The sequence below is a fragment of the Tachysurus vachellii genome, chromosome 5 (genome assembly GCF_030014155.1).
Source record: "Tachysurus vachellii isolate PV-2020 chromosome 5, HZAU_Pvac_v1, whole genome shotgun sequence".
Taxonomy (NCBI): Eukaryota; Metazoa; Chordata; class Actinopteri; order Siluriformes; family Bagridae; genus Tachysurus; species Tachysurus vachellii.
This window is the reverse complement of record NC_083464.1, coordinates 26,258,592-26,280,934: the sequence shown is the minus strand read 5'-3', so window position 1 is coordinate 26,280,934 and position 22,343 is coordinate 26,258,592. Positions and strand designations below refer to the sequence as shown.

The window sequence follows — 22,343 nt, the reverse complement described above, 5'->3', positions numbered from 1 at the left end:
TTTATCTGCAATAAGAACAAAAAACTAGAGAGTTGATACAGACCGGTTATTGGGACCTTGACCCTTATAACAGAAAGGAAGACAACATGTGCTATTTACATCAGCACACTGGATTAAAAGAAATTCAACCAATTGTGCAATCAGATCTCTGTCCCCCAAATAGCTTTGAGAAAGGGGTGTTGATTTAACTGCACAAGACTGATGATTATTAACAGAGATCAAATAGTGACTTTAACCTGATAAAGTCAAGTGGCCTGATCACTGGGGGTCATTTTCTAACCTCATACCATTAAAAAGCATGAAACAATATTTGAATACGTTATCGCAGAATTATACTAAACGCCTACCGAGAGTCCATTGATCAGAATCATTCTTTTTTTATGCACATGTTCAGGTCACCTGGCTTATTCAAATGTACGCTTATCTGTTTGCTTTTTTTTTTATTGTCTATTTCATATTGAAATCATAAATGACATAAACGTATATTATTCCAGTAGCATGTATTCTCTAGGACATATAACCCTTTAAATACAGTGAAATAAAAAGAAAAATACTCATAAAGTTCAAACACGAGTCAAACGATGGTTTAGTTTTTTTATTGTTTGGATATGTTCCAGGTTTTATTAGAACATTTTCAGAAATTGAGGAAATTCTTATTTGCTTATGATAATGACAAGATATTGCACAGATCATCACTCAGCGGATCATCATATTGTAAAGGTTACAAAAGCCTGTGTCTTTCAGGCACAACAAGGCATGGAGGTTCAGATGTCATGTTGGCAGCGAATACAGGGTTTACTCAAGCTTAGCTAAAGGCTTCATCAATCTTGCTCTTCAAATTTTCAAAGCTATCTGCAAACCAGTTCCTGAGGGCAGACAAATGTCATTATGTCAGATGTTACCATTATGAGATGACAAGTCATAATCAAACCGAACTGCTTGGTTCAAAACAAGAAAAATGACAATGACTGATCAATGTAGAACCGTTTGCTCATGTGTGTTAATTGATCTTACTTAGTCTTGGTGAGAACTTCGCTATCTCCAAGCTTCTTCAGGACGTCCGTGGTCTTCTCGGACAGTCCTGCTCCAAACTCCTGGAATTTTGCCTGTATATTGGCAAAGTGCTCCTCAATTGTGGGTTCCTCTGCAGCCTCTGTGTAAGATGAATAAAGGGTTTACAAAAACAATCAAACCAAAGCCACCAAGAAAAGCAGTCAAAAAGAATAAACACCAAAATATCGATGTTACGTAGAAACTTTAATGTCTTACCAGATTGTGCAATCAGCACAAGCATCAAGGTGGCAACAGCCAGGTAGAGTTTCATATTGCAGTTCTTTTTTTTTCCTGCCAAAAAATCTATTACAAACATACATAAAAAAAATGAATATAGATTTTTTTTTATTATACTGTGACAACTTCACAAAACTGACATTAAATCCTTACTATGTTGCCAGTCATGCTGCTAATCAAGTAAAAATAATCATCTAAAGTTCCAATAAACCAAATGCAGAAACTTAAAAGTGTGTAATAGTAATAAATACATCGGATAACATACCGCTACTTGAAAGTGACTTTTGAATGATTGCGGATGCACAAGCTCTCTCTATAGTATATTTCTATTCCTCTGTCTGTTTTATATAGGCCAGGATGTGGTTTCTCTTAGATGTCACCAAAAAATTTTTAAAACAACATTTTGTCGTACTCCGTATGTGTATGTGACAAATACATTTGAATTTGAATACTTTAAAAAAAAATACTTTAAATACTTTTAAATGCTTAAAATGTTATGGCTAAATTAACACAACTGCATTATTTTTTTTGTTTTTGTTTTTGTTTTTAGCCTGAATAGAATTGTACCTGTGTTGTCCTCCTCCAGAAGTTCAGAGAGAAGCAGCCTATTAAGCAGACAGACGTCTCGGCTATATATATATATAGCCCTTCGCCTGTTCTGACATCATTACCGGCCATCACCTCTGACCTATCAAGGCCTTTTGTACCGTTTGCAGATTTCCCTTTTAGCCCTATCAACTCTTCTTTTTCATGTAGCAGACTTCTTTGCTGCATGGGGTGAGGACTGTTTTTGTGTAAAGTTACATAAGAGCCCACACTGCTGCCTGCTGGATTTAATGGGGTGTGCATGCACTGTATTACAACTAGTTAGTTATCAAAATGAGTAACTGGGTCATGCATTATCATTAACCTTTGAGACCCATATCTCATGCCTATACAGTACACTATACTGTTGGCAAAGAATGGTGTTATTGGTGGAATGGTGTGAAGTCCACTTGTTATCAAAATCAAAAAGACTCTGTGCTGTAAGAGGAAAAAAAACAGAAAAAAAAAAAAAAAACATCTAGCACTAAAATGTTACTGTAATCCTGTAAGCCTGTATTGACTTTCTAAAGTGTCATCTACTGTAAATGTGGCCATGATGTGCGTTCTGCTTTCTTAAGAATAAATTGCCGACACTGATGTCAGCTTACGTATTTAAGGTTCTAGGTTCATTTAGACGCTCGAATATACAGTACATGATTTCATGTAGAAGGAGTCATAACGATTTTGACGTCCTATTTTAACCTAAGTTTGTTGTATTACTGTGTTGAGCAATTAATTATATAATAAATATATAACTCCAGAATATGATTATAAAGCTTTATCTATCACGTCCAGAGATACAGACGAGTTTTATCAGCTGCTCTCGTTTCACTGTTGTTTATCTGCACGTACTAACATATACCAGAGTTCAAGCAACTATGCCATGCCGTGTCTGTGTGCCTCCATGGAGCTGCAGAAGACTAATCAAATAACAAAAGGGCTCTGATCTGATCTGTAGCAGCACCAGTAGGTTTTCTTGCTGATGAAACAGATGCTACTGATGCTGATAAGTTTTATCTCACAGAGTCTCGCTGTCCTTAATCCAAATAGCTTTTATATACTTGTATATTAAAGGTTGAAGACATTTAAATGAAAGCATCAGTATTAGCATCAGTATTAGCAATTGTACCTCAGTTTGTTGGAAAAGATTCCACAATTACATGTAAATGAGAACAGAACAATGTGGTGTATCTGTAGAACTTTGTTTAGTTGTGTGTAAATTGTAGATCGTCGACTCTGAATCCATTCTCAAAACATTTCCGAATGATTACATCAGTTTATTTATCTAGTGCAGTGCCGTGCATGTCGTGGGCAAAAGTCCACTCTTAAGAAACTTGTTTTCATCGGGGTGCTTCTCTTTTCATCAGAAGGGCATTTAGTTATATTAGTGGTAGGAAATTATTGTTTCAAATGATTTGATTGTTTTGATTCCATGATTGGATTATTCATTAATAGATTATTCAAAAACCAGTGGAAAAGTTTGATGAGGTTCTCAAAACATTTAAAATAAGAAAGAAAGAAAGAGTAAATAATAAATAAATAAATAAATAAATAAATAAATAGATTTAACCATTTAAAATGCTAAAAGATTTCATCATCAAAATATTTCATATGCCAACAATGCTGACCTCTTTCTCCTGTTGATTGAGTTCTCTTCCTTTTTTTTTTCTATGATTAAGGAACATGTTCAGATCTATCGAGAGCCTGATTTCATCATGGCTGTTGTTTAGTCTACTTTAAGTGCTAAAAAAGTTTTTTTAGTGAAGTCTAGTCTAAGAGAAAGGGAAGTGAATCTTTCTGCACATGAGGATGTTACGGATGGAGGAGTCATGCCGAGAGGCAGTGAACTGCAGTTACCTCTGGGTTGTGAATATGAAAAGCTGAGGCCTGGGGGAATGAACTGCACAGTTTTGTTATGTGTAGGGCTTTTAGAACATTTAAAAGTGCAATCATCCAGGGACATCAGAGGGTGCTGGGTCATTCATTAGGAGATAGACACCTTTTTTAAATTGCTCTGAGTTTTACTTATGAATGTGTAACATCAAGCTGCTTTGTGTGTGTGTGTGTGTGTGTGTGTGTGTGTGTGCGTTTGTGAGTGTGTGTGTGTGTGTGTGTGTGTGTGTGTGTGCGTTTGTGAGTGTGTGTGTGTGTGTGTGTGTGTGTGTGTGTGTGTGTGTGCGTTTGTGAGTGTGTGTGTGTGTGTGTGTGTGTGAGAGAGAGAGAGAGAGAGAGAGAGAGAGAGAGAGAGAGAGATCATGTGATGAGATTGTTTGTGACATGGGGCATGAAGATTGCAGGTCAGGACCTGCACCAAATGTACCTTATGGAGAAAAACAACTAAAGAAAGAGTTTTTTTTTAAATAAAAAGACTTCCATCTTCCCTTTATGATGAAAACATTCCTATACCAAAGAAAAACAAGATTTCTACAAACGCATATCTGTTTTGTATAGCATCTGTGGATGAAAAAGAAATTCAGTCTGAAACCTGAATTGCTGTGTTTATCTGGAGAGGGACATTTTTGGGGACATCCTGGCATTTCTTCAGGTTATTACAGTTCATTTCTCCTAAACTCCTGTGTGTGATAGAGCTGCAGAGTTCAAATGAAGCAACGATTTTCTGAATGCTCACAGTTTGCTGTTTATCCACCCAGCAAATCATCTGACCCCTGCAGCTCCTTAGCAAAAAGGGATTAAATCTCTCTCTCTCTCTCTCTCTCTCTCTCTCTCTGTGTGTGTTTCTGTCTAATTAGAGGAAGGAATTTTAGCAGCATGAATCTCCTCTTGTCCAATCCATTCTGATTCATTTATTCACTTCTGTCTGATTCATTTCTCTGGATCCTTGTAATACATTTCCTCTCTATTATGCTCAAACCTTCTTTTCTTTCCTCCTTTTATTGTTGTATTAATAAAGGGATTTCTCAAACAAAAAATAGCATCTCAAACCATTCTTTTATACATCAGTTGTTTGTTGTCACATAACTGTTCTGTTTTTTTTAATGATGTTTTATGTCTTGTTTTTAATATTAAATTCATTCCTAGATCCACTGAAAGAAAGAGTGGCATCTATTGGTATAAAGTCACACTGCAACAGGTTATATGTGTGTTTGTGTGTGTGTTTGTGTGTGTGTGTGTGTGTGTGTGTGTGTGTGTGTGTGTGTGTGTGTTTCAGAGTAAGGTACCATGCTGAATCGGAGGAGAGGAAATATTTGAGCTGTAAATTTTGCTCTGTGTTTGTGTGTATGTGTGTGTGTGATTTTTTTTTTTCTTTTTTTTATTTTATTAAACTGATCTAGAACTCTACATTCACAAAAAGTGCCTTATCTTTGGATTTTTATTTGATCACTGTGACTGAGGGTGTGTGTGTGTGTGTGTGTGCGTGTGTGTGTTTCAGATAGAAAGGATTATAGTGTACAAAAGCAACTCTGATTCACAGAAATAAAGGGACAGCATGTGCCTTTATCCCAGCAGACATGCAAGCAGCCCACTGGAATGTGTGAGCAGCTCTCAACACGTCCCCAGCAGCAATAAGAGTGGGAGAAAATGATTTTAACATATCCCTTTAACTGCTATCCGGCAGGGGTGAGCTTCCACACGTGCTACACCAAAAGGAAATGTAGAAATGTAGAAGGAGATGTTTTTGAGGTTTAAAAGGATTATATGATTTATATGAGGTCTAGTTTGGATTGAGATAACAGGGATGCTGTTGAGATAAGATCATCAGTATTTCATAGTAAAATATTGTATTACTGTAGTACTGTAGCAGTGTCACTACACATCCATGCCACATCTTTTCTGTGACTAACTGATGACTGATTATTAATTAGAAGCCAAGGAGAATAAATATTTCATACAAAAGCAGCATGAACTATAAACTTTCCCTTATACTTCATAAGGTGGGTTGATGTGAGCAGACATTGCCCATACATGTCTAATTATGTAAGCCTGGAAACACAACGAGGTGGCGTGACAAAGACAGGTTGAGGGATGTTTGTTGTGTGGAGAATAAAAAAAAACTGCAATAATAGGTACAAAAAAAAAGCTGATCATTCTAATCCCTAAACAGGAGATGATGATCCTCCTACGTCCTGCATTACCCAGTCCTTATTTGAGATCAAATTTAAGATAATTACACACAGGAACAGTTTCCTCTCCCAGTACAGTCCAAGCCTTTGTGTTTCTCAGGGTCTACAAGTTTAAGCTTGTTCTCCATCTAGTGTTTTTTTAAAGGCAAAGTAGAAATAAAACACAAATAAATGATTCAGCTCTGATTCAAATTTTTATGAATGATAACTTTTATTTTTCTTCCATAGTGTGAGCTAAACAAGACGATACATCAGTTTTATTTTTATTTAAACTTTATTATATCTGACAAGTTGGAGGTGGTGGAGGTTCATCGTCACGGATTAATGTTCACGATAACAGCGGCGATTGTCAGTAGGCAGAGAGAAGGAAAAAGGAGAAAACACCCAAGACATATTTGATCCATTACCCATTTTTATTGCATACAGGTTCAAAAAGAGCTGTCACATTTATTTATAGATCTTATAATTGAAATGGTGGACAATATTCCATGAGGTTTGGTTGTATTATGAAGACATTTTTTTAAACCTGCGGTCAACCCAAAATGCACACCTAGGGTATATGCAATCTAAAAGACTTGAGAAACAAGACTAGCCAAGTATTTATACTATTGCACATTAAGAAGCATCATTGAGTGGATTAATACTGAGGAAAGCCCACATGGTGATTAATTACATGTATTCCATGTGTCATTAAGAAGCCATGTCCAGTTTTTTCCCTTTCCACTTTCTTGCATCCCTGTCACACCATGAAGACTATAAAGCATCAGTAACAAACTTTATTAAACTAATATTGCCACCACTTTCTCTGCTTGTGTTTGGTACATTGTGTTATACAGTAATTTGTGTTGTTACAATGGGGCAGGGACAGCAGCTGAGGCCTCTTTGATCTTATCCATGACAGTCTGGAGCTGTTCACGGAACTTCTCGGTGTAGGGATTCAGGAGGCTGGTGAGCTCCTCGATGCGGCCCTCAAGGGAAGCGCGCAGGCTGTCGGCGGTCTGCTCCAGCTGCTTTTTCAACACGAAGGCCTGTTCCTCCAGCTGCAGGCTTACACCCTGTCCCTGGCTTTCCAGCATCTCTGTGATGGTGCCCAACTTCTTGCTGATGCCATCTTGTACCTGCGTGGCATAGGGCTCAAGCTGGCTCTTTACTGTCTCGGCATTTTGCTCAGCACGGGACTTCAGCTCACCGAGGTAAGTGGCCATGGTGCTGGAAAAGGTGCAACATCAAATGAGTTTTTTCAGTTATTCATTAACATGAAAACACAATGACTACTTCAAGCTCCCGATTCACACTCACTTGCGGATCTCCTCTGTGTCCTTGCCCAGGCGTTTCTTGAGCTTACGAGTATAGGTGTTGATGCGGTTCTTGACATCATCTGCATTCTGCTCCATCATGGTCTTTAGCTCCTGTAGGTACTGGGTGGAGCGCTGCTTGGCATCAGTCATGTCATTCTGCAGCTTGTTGATCAGCAGATCCAGCTCCCCCTTCAGCTGGCCTGTGGTGTCCGAAGTATAGGGGCCCAGTTTGGTCTCAATGTTCGCCCTGTACACATTCAGCTCAGCCATGGTGTCAGTGATCAGAGTACTAAAGTTGGGAGGAGAAATCAGACCATGATACACAAGTTTAGAATTATAAGCAACATTGAAGGAAATCTTTAGGAGCTCTTATTTTTAAATTATTTGACACTTCTACAATCTACGATAAGCAGAATCCCCATAATGAGGTGAAGACAAACATCTACAAGACTTCATATACACTCTTGGTAACTTACTCAAGTTCCTTGCTGAGTTGGGAGCTCTTCATGTTCTCTACCATAGAATCACCCTGAGTGTTAAGTTCTGAGATGAACTGCCAGAATCGGTCCACGGTCTCTTCCCATTTGACCAGAGGCTCTTCAGCCTGGGGCACAGCGCGAGCATGGCAGCCTAAAAGATGGAAAAGATTCAGAAAAAAATTGCAGATCAACCTGATTGAGTTCTGGTGGAACAAAAGCATGTCACTCTGTCTACATATTAAACTTTTGGCTCAACTCTAACACATCTGATGAAATCACTCACATTTAATTAAATTTGAAAATCAATGACAAAGATAACAAGGCTGTCGGTAAGGTTACTAACATCTTACTAACTATTTTATTTAAAGTTTAGCTAGTGTGCATTGTAGTAGTGCATGCATAGGAAAGGCTAAATAATTATATGCATACCCAAGGATAAATAAATTAGGGCTTTTCTACTTACCAGCAATAACTGCCAGTGCAAGAACCACAACAACAGCCCTCATATTGATATACAGACCAGCTAAGAACACCTAGAGGTAAGATGAGGATGAGGAAAGAATGCAATTATACAAAAGGGCCATTTCAGTATCATAATGAAATGAAATAAAATGTGCAATTAAAATGGTCTCAGTCAAAATCTTAATTCCATTTATAAGCCTTTAAAACAGAATATAGAATAAAGAGGACAGATCATTTGCTCTGATAGATGATTAGATAGATTATTATCATTTGCACATCTATTTTCATACAAGTGATCTAAAGCAACGATGCATAACAAATGCAAAGAAATCTGCTCCTTTACACTCACCTGAGAAAGTCTCTTTGCTGTGTGTCGTGAGCGCGATTCGGTGCGCGCGCTTTTTATACTCTCCGTGCCGCGTTCACAATAGCGCGATCACGAGATTTTCTGTTCCCTTTGTTCGTGTCTGGTTACAGTCAGCATCACGCACCAATGTGAAAACATCTTGCGCAATTTTTTTTTTTTCCCTGAATATCTCTGAGCACGTCATGAGATTTTTTGGTTCTTGGGTTCATAAGTGAAACTTACTAAACAGCAAGCATTAAGATTCATGCATTTTATTCAACTATTGATTAATTAATCAAAAGAAAAAGTTTTTTGCAGTTAGTTTTTGCAATTGGAACCTAACTGATTATTTAAATAATAAAAAAAAAAGTATTATCTTCTCTGGATTCTAAATAGTTTTGTAACTTGCATAATTTTATTTATTTATTTATTTATTTATTTATTTATTTATTTATTTATTTATATAGTTGTTAGAAATTAAATAAAGTATTCATCAATTCTTCTAAATGCCTGGTGGGCAAAGGGCCTATTACTGTGTCGTCTTCTTCTGTATTTAGGCTCCAGATTGCTGCCACATTAACAGTAACATTAATACATTAACATATTTATGGCCCAATCGCTCCTTTCATAAGCAAACTGTTTTTTTTTTGTGTTGCCTAGTTCACAAGTGAGGGCTATTAACAATATCAAGTGCCAACATCACCATTTGTGTGTACCTTGTAATAGGCTCCAAAGTTCTGCCTACATGAATGCAAATGGTGTCTGTTTGTCTCTGCTCAGTTAAAACAATTGGGTCAGTTTCCAATGACAAATTATTGGACTAATTTATTTATTTATTTAGTTAATTAGTTAGTTAGTTAGTAGGTAAGTTTCTAGGTCTACTTATAACACACTCAAATTAAGTGTTTAATACGTTGCATGGTATGTCATGGGATTTTTTAATCGGAAGCCATGACTGTAAATGCGTAATTTAACCTTTGATTAGTGAGTTGTTCTGATGCCATGTGCTTTGCAGGCTAATCTGTCCATAGATTAGGATTGTGTTCTTGGACCACAATGATCACAGGGCTCTTTCACACCTACAAGGCTACTAAATAGTATCATTATATTATACTGAAAAACATATTGGCCCTGTCATTGTAACCTTAAATTCACACTAATTCCACTGTATACATGCATGTTGGCAGTGCAACAAATCGGACTACTAGATTTTGAATTAAAATGCGTGTTGACTTGGTTAAAACAGCCTGAGGTATTCTGGTGCAAGTCATTAGTATGATTTAGTGTCCTTTATATGCTACTTATGAGCTCGTATATATCTAGGAGATTGATTAAATGTTCTATAAACCCTACAACATAAGCCTCTTGTCCTAGCTTGTCTCTTACTCCACATGCAGCCCATACCTTTGACAGGCTCATTATTTCTCAAAGAACAAAACACAGCTTTGGAAGCTGAGGTCAATTTAGAGAACATTGTACAACATTTTTTTTGTTGCACCCTGTCAGTGTTTACCCCCAAGGGGTAAACTGATGAACTTATTAGAAGGACTGCTGTTTCTACATAAAACTGTTTAACTGATACTCAAAAAACATGATTCTAACTAATTACATTGTTTTAAATAAAAGCATTCGAAAATATGTCTGTTAAACTCATACCTTTATTAAGAATTCTGCTTATAAATTACATTTTGGACGTTTGCTCACTGATTACATGACCTGAGTTGCCTCACAATAATGTCACTTCAATATAAAGCACACCTATTAAATGTCTGCTTATAGACATTAGAGCATAAGTGCATAAAAAAACATGTTCAAACACGTTGCATGGCAATATTCGGGAACAATAATGAAGAGTGTCAGCAAAAAAAAAAATGTTTTTTTTTTAAAGACCAAGTTGATGTCATGTCTAACTGAGGTTAAAATAGATTACCCTTTTCACTGCTTTGAAACTTCCCTTTACAAGCACCACATGAAGAAAGTTGACATCACATGACATCTCTGATGGTAGAATAGCATGCAGGTTTGTAAGTGTGAATATATTATGTGAATATATGTATACATCTAACACATATCTATATTATATTATGTTTACATGGCACATCACATGGCATCTCTGATAGTAGAATAGCATGCAGGTTTATAAGTGTGAATATACCAATCTGTATACATCTACCACATATCTGTATTAAATTATGTTCATATTTAGCTTCTGGAATTCAGTTCTATTTGTTTTGTGACTTATTATTGTAAATGTATTACTATGAACTTAAAGTGCAATTTAGTTTCTGAGCATATTTCATAAAAAAAAAAAATATTTTATATAATATCTGTGAATGAGTTTTTTTCTAGCTTGAGATAAATAGAAATCAGGAAATTAATTGCAAAGTATTTTCTTGTAGTAATATAAGTTTACCTTGAGGAGTACTAAGGAAGGTTATGTCATGGTGGCTTGGAGGTTTATGTTTAGTGCCATGGTTTGTTTTTTTTTTGTTGTTTTTTTTTTGTGTGTGTATTTTCACCATAGCCGGTTCCTGTCTCTGCACACTTGATACTTATGTTTCACTAATGACCTCCCCTAATTATACCTGTTGTCTTGCATGTGTATTTTTTATTTTTTTTACTGAGTCCTTGTTGTTGTGTGTTTTTTTGCTGTATTGTGTGTGTCGTTTATTTACAAGCAAAAAATAATTGCTATCAAAAAGGCAGTTATTCTTTTGCCTTCAGGAATAGCAGGTCCCAGAGTGACATGACAACGAGTGGTGAAAAACCAAGGTCTTGCTGGGCATCTCAGGTCCAAAATTCTGTGGCCTAGTTCTTATATTCTGCACAATGTGTGAAGATGCAGTGGAGCAGGAGAGAAAACATATAGTAAATGGTAATGTCAATGCATGCTATGCAACTGTGCCATGACTGCACAGCCCTGGTAAATATGCTTCCCACAGTGCGGCTAACCTTGCAATGCAAAAGTGAGCTGCTCAGCTTTGTGTCGTATAGATGGTTGATGTAGCTGACTGTCACAACATTGTCTGAGTGAACCAACATTTGTCATGGTGGTATTCTTACGCCCATTGGGTGAGACAAGGTCACTTGAATGCATGTAAGAAATGTATGTGGCAATTTAGAGAGTCGGGGATCAAAGGGTCACATTCCAAAGGCTCAAAGGTCTATGAGACAGTGATGCTATAAAGCTTTGAATCTATACACATTGTCTTAAGCATTAGACAATGGCATTTTTTTCAGCTTGTCATTAGCTTCTTCAGTGTGTTATAGCCCCATTACATGCACTGTTAAAGTGTTGTGAATCCCTCACCTCGAATACCGCTAGTGACTGCGAATGGAAAATCCCAAGCCATGACAGGCAGATAGGCTTTTAGAAGAAATGCTCAGAAGAATTACTCAGCAAGCGTGGGTGGCTAGCACACGCACAAGATAGTATCTCACTGCCCTCATAATTACAATGTTTGGAACAAAAGTGTCTATAATAAAGTTATGATTCTAGTAGAAAAATTTTGAAATCCAGTTTTGAAAGGAATCCACAGAAAGTGCTATGAACACATTACCAATAAATATGGTTTATTTTTGTGTTTGTTTGTTTTTGTACAAACTAAAATCGGTTTATTCTGTTTTATCACCATGGGATTCCATACATATTTATGCTTGTTTGGTGCACGCTTTGCTGTCCTATTTATTAATAGTCATTAATTATCTGTGGATTATTTACACTGATCTGCAAACCCAGCACTTACACTGGTATTGTACAATTACTCAAGGTGTACTTTGAGGTGCAGGGTGTGAATGTGCTCTACTGGCAGCCGAGTAAGCACTCAAACAATTAATAATATATGGGTGCTCATTCATTCACACAAGGTAATGCGTATGCTGTTAAACTGTTACTGTATACTGTTGAGCCATTGGGTGGCTAAGTTCATATAGGTTGGGACCATATACGTTATACATACTATAAATGTCTTATTACAGATGTGTCTTTGTGTGTTTTGCTAATACGTAATAATCACAACCATGTTTACTCATTATGCAACAATCTGAATAATCACTGCTTTCTGAATCCCTACAGTTTATGATTCGAATAAACGCATGTTACGCACTGGTTATATAACTCTAGCTGGAATCAGATATCTACTGAGGGTTTATTTAATTCTGTGAATTACATGAAAATAGCAGGTGTTAAGATGTGTGATCATTACACTTTGACCAGTGAAAAAAAGGGGGCTTTTTCCTTCAGACATATACAGATTTTCACAAAAGTCTCCAAACATAGGGGATTATGTATGCCAACACCACATAAGTTGTGCCTTCTTGGATATTCGTGGACGTCCACTTTTAGGTTGGTCTGCAACACTTACCTCGTTTTTGCATTTGTTTTTTAGTTTGGCAACAGTGTTGAGTGTGATATGTACAGTAAGGAGACTTTTGGGACACCCTGTAGATGCCTTGATTTAAGCAGTCAACAAATACTCATTGTAGCTGACAGATTAGGTCATCATAACGGGTTTAAACATGCCTGTAGTTTTTTTTTTTTTGTCCTTTAGATACAGATTGATATGTCTCTGTGTTATATAAAATGTATGTTGAGAATTTGCTTTCTTATACATGAAGGTTTGGGATTTAACACACCTGGAACACAGTAAGAAATATTCTAGAAAAAATATATATTTTTTACACAGTTCTTGCAATTGTATTTATTTAGGTTTTACTACCATAAGAATATGATATATAGAGAGTGAAAGAAGTGCAAATTATGCTGAAAATCCCACTATGTGCAACAATAAAGAGTAACTCAATACATTATGTAGAACAATGTACAGGAAAAGTATGAACTCTTGTAACCCCAGATTCTGTTGTGTTGTGCTCTTGTGTAGTTGGCTATGATTCAGTGCATAGTTGCGACAGATGTGGGTGCTTTCGTTTTTTGTTTTTTTTGTTTTTTTTTGCATTATTCACTGTTTTTACCTCTGGCTTTGCAAATCAGGTCAAAGAGCACTCAGCTGTTTTGTGTCAGCAAGTGCAGACATCTGAATCTGAGCAGTCATCATCCCGGCATCAGTTCAGAATTACTTTCAAGAAGTCTTACAGAACAAACATTAATGTTATTGAAATGCATCTGTATTGCTTTAAACAACAAAATAAGTTAACTGATGAAACCTTTACTTATTTTGTATCCGCAATACAAAACTGTATTATTAAGGTTATTAAGCTTGAATGAAGAAACAAAAACAATGCACATTTACTAATTGAAATAATTCATAAAGTTGAGCACTTCTGTAATCGTTCATGGATTTGTAGTGTCACAGTTTACTGTGCTATATGGTGTTTAAATTTAATTATGCTTTCTATTATTTTTTATAGTAGGTAGCTTTAGATTACCGGACTGGCTTTCAGTCATAAAGGCATTTTGTCTTTCATGTTAAGAGCTTTATCAGTTCTGCTGGATGCTGAAGAAAGCAGTGATTATGGATTTTTTACTAAAGATATAAATTTATATGAAATATGGAAGTGGTCTTTGTAATATTTCAACCAGTCATGATCTCATCAGTTTTTTGCCTTCTGTGTTGAGACATGTGCTTATGTGTTTTGCCTGATTTACAGACACTGGAAAGGTAGAGCTGCTTTGTGTGGAGAGAGAACTATTGGCATAGAAAAAGGGAAAGGCAGATAACAAAAACAGACCTGTGGAGACAATTCCTGACTTGCAGTGTTTGGCAGCTGTCTAACTGTGTGTTGTTGTTTATGACTGTATTGGAAGTGACTTTGATAAATATGCAATATTTATTGCTTTTTAAAATTAATTTTAAACTTTAATTGTATATATTTATTTATTTATTTTATCCTTATTTCTTCTTCTTCTTCTTCTTCTTCTTCTTCTTCTTCTTCTTCTTATTATTATTATTATTATTATTATTATTATTATTATTATTATTATTATATTTATTTATTTCGTTTTCTCTCTCTTCTGTTTCCATACTTCAGTAAAGCTGATCTGGGGCCAGTGTGCTGTCTTTGTGCTGTAATGAGACCTAAACCCTGAATGATGCATTTGATAAATGTTATTCCTATGTATGTATGAGTGTAACAGTTTGAGAGCATAGCCAATAGCCAGGATGGTCTGGATAGAAAAGGACTCAAACTTGCAATATAGAAGCCTTTATTATCACCACATATACATTACAGCACAGTGGAATTCTTTTCTTCACATATCCCAATTGAGTAGGTTGGGGTCAGAGTGCAGGGGCAGCTATGAAAAAGCTCAAGGGCCTAACAGTGGCAGCTTGGCAGTGCTGGGACTTGAACCCCGATCCTCCAGTCAACAACCCAGAGCCTTAACCACAAGGTAAGGTAATATGGCAAATTCATTTCTGTTGTGCCACTTGGCAGAATGGCTGAATTTTTTTTAGCAAAATATGAACCCTGGGTGCACCTGAATTAACCAACCTGTGGTCTGAACTACACAAACATTTCCACATGTATAACTTAAGCATATAAAATAGTTTGAAACGATCTGCATGGGACATTCAGCGGTAGAAGATCTCTCTAGATGTAGGTTTCTCCAGTCTTCTTAAGAATAAGACTCAGTGGTCTTATTCTCTGCAATTCAAGGCTTTGCTACATAATAAAACCATATTTAAACCAATGCATTGCTGAAGTAAATGAACCACTTTCAAAATGTTTATTTAAAAAAGAAATGTTGTACTAACATTATTTAGCGCACATATATTTGAGTTTAAAGAGCACACCATGGGTAATTAATTCGATTATTTTTTCCTCATTCTCTTGAATTTGACATTAATTCTGGAGTCCGCCGTACTGGTATTACACATATAAAGTTTTGATCTTCTGATCAGAGATTTTTCTTATTTACTTATGTCTTCTTGCATGTTATTGTTGCATATGCTGTAGGTATGACATCTTTTGTGCCCTTCACTCAAGGCTATTGGATTCGGAGGGTATTAAAAGGTTTGTTGCCTTATTTCATTACAGAAGTATACAATAATCTTAGTTGCGTCTATTTAGTCTTCTTAGTCTTCAACCCACTCCATGGCACTATCTAGTGGTCACTCTATCAACTTATTTTACTGAAATAAATCATTTCCTTAATTAACAGACTTTACAGATGCACCTGACGGCTAGAATGGGCCTTACAGATTTGATCAAAGCTGTTTCCCAATAATTTAAGGTTTAATTCCTGGGTTGTGATCAAAAAGCATGTTTACCTTAGGTCTTGTATAAAGCTTATTAAAGTTTTTTTTTTGACAATCTAGATCTACTTTTCCTGAACAGAAATATAGAATTGGGCAAGTTCTCAGAAAGCTGAAAGAAATCTTATTTTAGAATTTTATATAGATTTTATATTTATTCATTTTGTTGATGTATACAAATGAGGGTTACAGTTATTATATAGGGGGAAAAGGTGGTAGTGGTATCATATTAATAAAGTAGAAATGAATGCAGTAAATGACAGAAAATCATAAAGTTTTCAATTCGTTCTTTATTTTATATAAATTAAAGACATTAGGGACGTAACATAGGCATAGGCTCTATGTGAGATAATAAGCCTATTATAGAGACTGTGGAAATAATGGGATTGTTTTGTGCAAATAGAATGAAAAGTTATTTTTGTGCTATTTAGTTGGTGTTGATGTAGGACTCATAAAGAGAGGTGAGCTGGTCCTTCAGGTTCTGGGCGTAGGGGTCCAGTTTCTCTCTCAGGTCCTCTGCATAGGGAGCCAGACCCTGTTGAACCAAAGCAGCTCTCTCAGCAACCTTGGCCTGAAGATCCTCAGTCAGAGGTGCTACGGTCTTCTGGAATTCCTGCAGATGCTGATCTACTTTCTGCCTGAGATCATCAGTATAGGGCTCCAGCTGGGACTGCAGCTCCTTCACTTTCTCTTCCAAACTTCCTCTGAGCTCCTCTGTCTTCTGCAGCACAGTAGTTTTCAGAGCTTCAGAGTCGAAGGACTCAGCATAGGGAGCCACGGCTACTCTCAGATCCTCCACTCTCTGCTGAATTTGGGTCTTCAGGTCATCAGCATAGGGCTCCAGTTTGTCCCTCACAGTGGTCAGATCCTGTTCGAGACGCTCCTTCAGAACTTCAGCCTCCTTGCTGATTTTGGACATGAATTCCTGGGCCAGAGGGTTGACTTGTTTCTGGAGAGTGACAGCATACTGACTGGCCGCATTGGCACCTTCTGTAATTCTAGAGCTATCAAGTAAAATAAGGAGAATCAAACATAAATAAGAAAGGAGGACTTGAGACACAATCAAGAAAGTATATACACAATTCTTCTAACTCACTTGACTTCCTGGCCCAGCTGAGACTCTCTAATCATTTTCAGTGATTCCTCAGCAGTGTGTGTTGCCTTGGCAACATAGTCCCAGAAAGCATCAGTCAGTTGCTCCAGCTGTGGTTTGGGCTCATCAGCATAGAACAAGTTGGCTTTGCAACCTGGTGAAGGAACCAAACAATTTCAGTTGGTGTAAAAAACACACATATATATATATATATATATGCAAATTATGAGCTACAGAAATTTAAATGCAAGCTACCTGTGAACACAGCCAGAGCCAGTAGTACAAACACCTTCATTCTGGATTGAGTCTGTACAAAGTGGTTATTTATTTGTAATGAATGTGATAAATTGCATAAATATGTAGACACAAACAATATAGTCAATATAACAACATAACAATAGCAACATTACAAGCTTTCGCTTACCTGTATCTCTTTACTTTTCAGATGCCAGCTGCGTGTGTCAGGCTCTTGTAGTAGTCAGTATATATACTGTAGGTAGGTGTGTGTTGTATTGAAGACCCAAAGTCCAGAAGGTAGTGCAGTGCTGTCAACACTACTCCACATCATAACTGTCATGGACCATTAGTTATCACAGAGCCTAAAGTTCACTTAACACCGTGATAGATGTCTGACTGTCATAGCCTAATAAAAGGACAGATAACATTCAGACATAGGTAAAGGTTCATTGATTAAGTTTCAGCTACCATGAATTTAACAATGATTTTTATTCTTTTTTGTATTAAAATATATCAATGGCTGTCAGTAATATAATAGCCATAAAACATTAAATCATGTGCTGTTTTTGGCTTTATAGATGATATGATAATAAAGGAGGTTCAGTTGCACTTCTTGTTCATGCCAACTGGAGTCTTGAACTTTGAGCCCACAAAACTTGCAAGCTGTACAGGTTGTATTGGTTTAAACAGATTTTACAATAACTTTAATCCACTTATATTCAAAATCTATTATTAAAAGCTGTAGCTGTTTATCAAATGTTGATTTTCAATAGGTCTAACCCAGATTTCCAAACTAGATCCAGCCTGGGCTTTAGCTCAATACCAACTACCAAACCAATAGCCATGATCAGCCTGGTGATATGTATGAAGCCTTATAATACAATTGCTTTATTAAGAAATATTAATCATTTAATATTTATACATATCTATATATAAACTGTATATCTACAACTGTCTAATCAGCCACTCATGGTGTGTGTTATAACTCAGGCTGGTTTGTGTATTAATATTACTGCTGATCTTCTGGGGTCTTCATGCACAGTAGTCTTTAGCGTTTAATCAGAATGGTGCAATAAAGAAGAGCACCCAGCCTACCTTGTGTCAACAATCCAGGAGGATGTGGAATAGTATAAGGAATGTTTTTTAAGCATACTTTGGGCCCGTTAATAGCAACTAATCATCACTTGATTGCCACAGTCTAATGCCACCAAAAAGGAGGATAACTTATTTTAATGATTTCTTTCCAATTCCAATAAAAGACCCCTGACCACCTCTAAATAGGAACCTAATCTATGAAAAGCAATAAGAACAGTTTCATGTTGATTTAGTAAATATATTTATCTTTTAGAAATGTCAAATTGTATTATCATCAGAAACACAAGCCTGTTTCAAGTCCATCTGTTTGTGTCCTCTACATGCCCTGAATATGATTCTGTTGCTTATTTGCATTTATTTATAAAACTACTCAGATTTATTATTATTATTATTATTATTATTATTATTATTATTATTATTATTATTATTATTATTATTATTATTATTGTTGTTGTTGTTGTTGTTGTTGTTGTAAATAACATTAATAATTTATTCTTTAATAACAATGCAGAGCTTTTATTTTTAAGACAGCAATATATATATATAGACCTTAAGTATAAATGTTTTTTAGTAGTTAAATATATGGGCATGATTCAGGTAATATAACTAACCAAATAAAACAAAAGAAAAGTCTTTTTTAATGATATGTAAAATGTAATTAAAATAATGCAATTTCTTGTACAGAAAAAATAATGACACCACCAAAATTATTTGTACTTAAAATGGATAAAATGACACCTACAGGTGTATCACACCAGGTGTAAATTATTAGACCACTTTTACAGAGCATTTTGAAGAAGGCTTGTCTTATTTAATCCTCGGATATTTAGTTTGGTTTGCTCTTAATTGTTGAAGTCAAAGGTATCACCATGGTGATATCCAAAGAACTCTCTGAGGCCTTCAGAAAGAAGATTGTTGATGCTTATGAGTCTGGTAATGGATATAAAAAGATGGCAAAATAAATTGCAATCAGCCATTTCACTGTTCAAAAATCATTTACAATTGGAGAACATTAAAAACAACTTCGCCCCAAGAGCAGGCTGCGAGATGCTTAAAGAAGTCTCCAAAAACCCTTAAATATCATTATGGGTCCTACAGCAAGCTCTTGCTTCTGTTTATGTCAAAATGCATGAATCCACAATCAGAAAGCAAATGCAACTTTAATTATCATGGGAGGTGTGAAAGGAGGAAACCACCTGAACATTTCAAGGAAGGTAACAAGCATATACACAGGTATATGAGAATAACCATGGGCAGGTGTCACTACTGAAAAATAATCAACGCATGAGACCACACATAAATTCAATTTGTTCAATACTGTGAATGTGATACCCTGATGTTAGTGTAGTTGATCGAGCAAACCAACAAATGACAATGGTTTAGATCTTACACTAGAGGGCCACACACCCCCATGCTGCTGTGTCACCAAGCTGCTCTCAGTTTTATTCTGGAAAAGTCTGTCTAAGCCTCAGGCAGTGCAAGCATCTGTTGTAATGTTTGGGGCCAGTATGATAATAACCCATTTATAAAAGCAAGAAGTGACTCTTCTTGTTTGTGTATCTTTCTAACGTAGGTGGTTCTTATTGAGATTAGACAACAGTGACCTAAAGTGTTGCATGAACCATCTGTTTGGTTGTGCTTGGTTCATGATTCCTAAACATGTAAAATGTGTTGATTTCAGGGTTTCTTGGACTCATATTGTATAGCAGACTGTGCTACCCGTACTTGTCCTGCATAAACCAGGTTGGCAAAGAACTGAATCGCCTTCTACTAAGAGTATGTTGTTGACAAGCGTGATCAATATGGGTAGACTGGAATTATTTTTTTAATGCGATCATAATTCCATTGAGCACATGGGCAGTGTCCATCTGGGGTAGTGCACCGTCTAATGTGGCAGCCAATAATGCAAAAAAGACATCAATGGCAGAGGAACGGAAGGCCTAAAAGAAACAGAAAATATGCTTACTTTTTTTTTTTTTTTTTTTTTTTTTTTTTTAAGAATTTGTAATCTACGGTCAGCTCCACAAGATTTGTGAACATCTTTTATAATATTTGTCTGCAAATCACTAATAGCTATTTACTTTCATATATTTAGTGTAAGAGTTGATATGAACAACTAAATAAATGAATGCTAATGACTAATTAATGCAAAACAGTGCTTTTAATAGACTGATTTGCAACTATAAAAGCCATTTGGATTTCTTTTTTGCAAACAACAAATATTTTACAGGTTTATTTTGGCAGGTATTTTATTATAGGATAAATGCAAGAAACAGAAAAATATTATTGCCATGATTTTATTTATACAATTGTTCACAGGAACAAACAGTGCTTTAACAGCATAATATTAATTCATGATATGATATTAATGTTCCAATGTTGATGTCACGAGAAAAGTTTGCTTTTTATATTTTTGCAATACATATAATACAGAAAAGCAGGTGTATCAGTATTCATTATAGTAAACATAGTCCAGTAAGTCAAAAGTGACGTTTGGAGTATTTAGTTGGTGTTGATGTAGGACTCATAAAGAGAGGTGAGCTGGTCCTTCAGGTTCTGGGCGTAGGGGTCCAGTTTCTCTCTCAGGTCCTCTGCATAGGGAGCCAGACCCTGTTGAACCAAAGCAGCTCTCTCAGCAACCTTGGCCTGAAGATCCTCAGTCAGAGGTGCCACGGTCTTCTGGAATTCCTCCAGGTGCTGATCTACTTTCTGTCTGAGTTCATCAGTATAAGGCTCAAGCTGAGACTGCAGCCCTTTCACTTTCTCCTCCAGACTTCCTCTGAGCTCCTCTGTCTTCTGCAGCACAGTAGTTTTCAGAGCTTCAGAGTCCAAGGACTCAGCATAGGGAGCCACGGCTACTCTCAGATCCTCCACTCTCTGCTGAATTTGGGTCTTCAGGTCATCAGCATAGGGCTCCAGTTTGTCCTTCACAGTGGTCAGATCCTGCTCGAGACGCTCCTTCAGAACTTCAGCCTCCTTGCTGATTTTGGACATGAATTCCTGGGCCAGAGGGTTGACTTGTTTCTGGAGACTGACAGCATACTGACTGGCCGCATTGGCACCTTCTGTAATTCTAGAGCTATCAAGTAAAATAAGGAGAATCAAACATAAATAAGAAAGGAGGACTTGAGACACAATCAAGAAAGTATATACACAATTCTTCTTAACTCACTTGACTTCCTGGCCCAGCTGAGACTCTCTAATCATTTTCAGTGATTCCTCAGCAGTGTGTGTTGCCTTGGCAACATAGTCCCAGAAAGCATCAGTCAGTTGCTCCAGCTGTGGTTTGGGCTCATCAGCATAGAACAAGTTGGCTTTGCAACCTGGTGAAGGAACCAAACAATTTCAGTTGGTTTAAAGAGTATTATTATTACTTTTTTGAAGGTGACAAGTTGTGAACTGCGAACATAGATTCAAATTCTATACAGCTTCTAAGCTAAATACAATTGCATGCAAAGATAATGCCGGTACCTGTAAATACAGTCAGAACCAGTACCAAAAAGAGCTTCATAATTCTTGCTTTGTGTCTGTAAAGAAAAGAGAAAATGAATGTCATAACCAATCAATAGACAGTAATAACAAAGAAATAGAACAAATATTATAGTTTTTTTTTACCTGCTCTCTCAGAGGCCAGCTGTGTGTGTGTGTGCAGGTCTGGCTTAATAGTCAGTATATATACTGTAGAGAGAAATAAGTTGTATTGAAAACCCAAAGTCCAGGAGGTAGTGCTTTTCTGTCAAAACTGCTCCACATCATAACCTCCTAAAAGGACCATCAGTTACCACAGAGCCGAGGTTCAGGTGTAATAAAAGCATTGATAACTTGTAGACACGGGCAAAAGTTCAATCATTAAGCTTCAACTTCCTTTAGTTTAACAAAGTATTTGTAATAATAAAGTAATTACCTTTAGTAATTAAAATATTTTATACAACTTCTTTGAACTTATTTTATTTTAGAAAATTGAAAATAGTCACAATTTTTTTTAATTCGTTTTTTTTAACTTATGGTAGTACTAAGATTCTGAAATTTTTCTGCAAAAGTGTCTTGAACTTTGAACCTGTGTAGTTGTACTAGACTTTGGTTAGTTTGAAATGTCACGGGAATGTTGAATGATAAATTTCAGTTCAAGCTACGCTGGTGCACCTTTCAAACAGGACGCCTT

General features: G+C 36.4%; 4 protein-coding genes across 4 annotated transcripts; all 4 read right to left on the bottom strand.

Moving 5' to 3' along the window:
* Window positions 1-580: 580 nt before the first annotated feature.
* On the bottom strand, window positions 581-2,000 carry apoc1 (apolipoprotein C-I). Its single transcript, XM_060870826.1, has 4 exons — window positions 1,858-2,000; window positions 1,270-1,356; window positions 1,015-1,153; window positions 581-866 (listed from the first exon to the last, which is right to left on the bottom strand). Exons 2-4 carry the CDS (start codon window positions 1,322-1,324, stop codon window positions 806-808), a joined length of 255 nt encoding a protein of 84 aa, XP_060726809.1. The 5' UTR covers window positions 1,325-1,356; window positions 1,858-2,000; the 3' UTR covers window positions 581-805.
* A 4,351-nt stretch (window positions 2,001-6,351) lies between these two features.
* Window positions 6,352-8,629, bottom strand: apoeb (apolipoprotein Eb). Its single transcript, XM_060870825.1, has 5 exons — window positions 8,546-8,629; window positions 8,198-8,267; window positions 7,732-7,885; window positions 7,257-7,544; window positions 6,352-7,166 (listed from the first exon to the last, which is right to left on the bottom strand). Exons 2-5 carry the CDS (start codon window positions 8,238-8,240, stop codon window positions 6,806-6,808), a joined length of 846 nt encoding a protein of 281 aa, XP_060726808.1. The 5' UTR covers window positions 8,241-8,267; window positions 8,546-8,629; the 3' UTR covers window positions 6,352-6,805.
* A 7,397-nt stretch (window positions 8,630-16,026) lies between these two features.
* LOC132846213 (apolipoprotein A-I-like) lies at window positions 16,027-17,376 on the bottom strand. Its single transcript, XM_060870824.1, has 4 exons — window positions 17,274-17,376; window positions 17,105-17,156; window positions 16,853-17,003; window positions 16,027-16,760 (listed from the first exon to the last, which is right to left on the bottom strand). The coding sequence occupies exons 2-4, from the start codon at window positions 17,142-17,144 to the stop codon at window positions 16,184-16,186; spliced, it is 768 nt and encodes a 255-aa protein (XP_060726807.1). The 5' UTR covers window positions 17,145-17,156; window positions 17,274-17,376; the 3' UTR covers window positions 16,027-16,183.
* A 3,086-nt stretch (window positions 17,377-20,462) lies between these two features.
* On the bottom strand, window positions 20,463-21,890 carry LOC132846212 (apolipoprotein A-IV-like). Its single transcript, XM_060870823.1, has 4 exons — window positions 21,797-21,890; window positions 21,653-21,708; window positions 21,354-21,504; window positions 20,463-21,260 (listed from the first exon to the last, which is right to left on the bottom strand). The coding sequence occupies exons 2-4, from the start codon at window positions 21,690-21,692 to the stop codon at window positions 20,684-20,686; spliced, it is 768 nt and encodes a 255-aa protein (XP_060726806.1). The 5' UTR covers window positions 21,693-21,708; window positions 21,797-21,890; the 3' UTR covers window positions 20,463-20,683.
* Between the last annotated feature and the right edge of the window lie 453 nt (window positions 21,891-22,343).

Bases quoted from the DNA above. Each gene is read 5' to 3' on its own strand.
- apoc1 (XM_060870826.1), bottom strand. From the start codon at position 1,324: ATGAAACTCTACCTGGCTGTTGCCACCTTGATGCTTGTGCTGATTGCA. The intron at 1,154-1,269 runs GTAAGACATTAA...CATCTTACACAG, and splicing joins TGTGCTGATTGCACAATCTG to AGGCTGCAGAGGAACCCACA. The intron at 867-1,014 runs GTAAGATCAATT...GTCTGCCCTCAG, and splicing joins GAAGTTCTCACCAAGACTAA to GAACTGGTTTGCAGATAGCT.
- apoeb (XM_060870825.1), bottom strand. From the start codon at position 8,240: ATGAGGGCTGTTGTTGTGGTTCTTGCACTGGCAGTTATTGCTG. The intron at 7,886-8,197 runs GTAAGTAGAAAA...TCCATCTTTTAG, and splicing joins TGCACTGGCAGTTATTGCTG to GCTGCCATGCTCGCGCTGTG. The intron at 7,545-7,731 runs GTAAGTTACCAA...TCCCAACTTTAG, and splicing joins CAACTCAGCAAGGAACTTGA to TACTCTGATCACTGACACCA.
- LOC132846213 (XM_060870824.1), bottom strand. From the start codon at position 17,144: ATGAAGGTGTTTGTACTACTGGCTCTGGCTGTGTTCACAG. The intron at 17,004-17,104 runs GTAGCTTGCATT...TTCCTTCACCAG, and splicing joins GGCTCTGGCTGTGTTCACAG to GTTGCAAAGCCAACTTGTTC. The intron at 16,761-16,852 runs GTGAGTTAGAAG...TTTACTTGATAG, and splicing joins CAGCTGGGCCAGGAAGTCAA to CTCTAGAATTACAGAAGGTG.
- LOC132846212 (XM_060870823.1), bottom strand. From the start codon at position 21,692: ATGAAGCTCTTTTTGGTACTGGTTCTGACTGTATTTACAG. The intron at 21,505-21,652 runs GTACCGGCATTA...TTCCTTCACCAG, and splicing joins GGTTCTGACTGTATTTACAG to GTTGCAAAGCCAACTTGTTC. The intron at 21,261-21,353 runs GTGAGTTAAGAA...TTTACTTGATAG, and splicing joins CAGCTGGGCCAGGAAGTCAA to CTCTAGAATTACAGAAGGTG.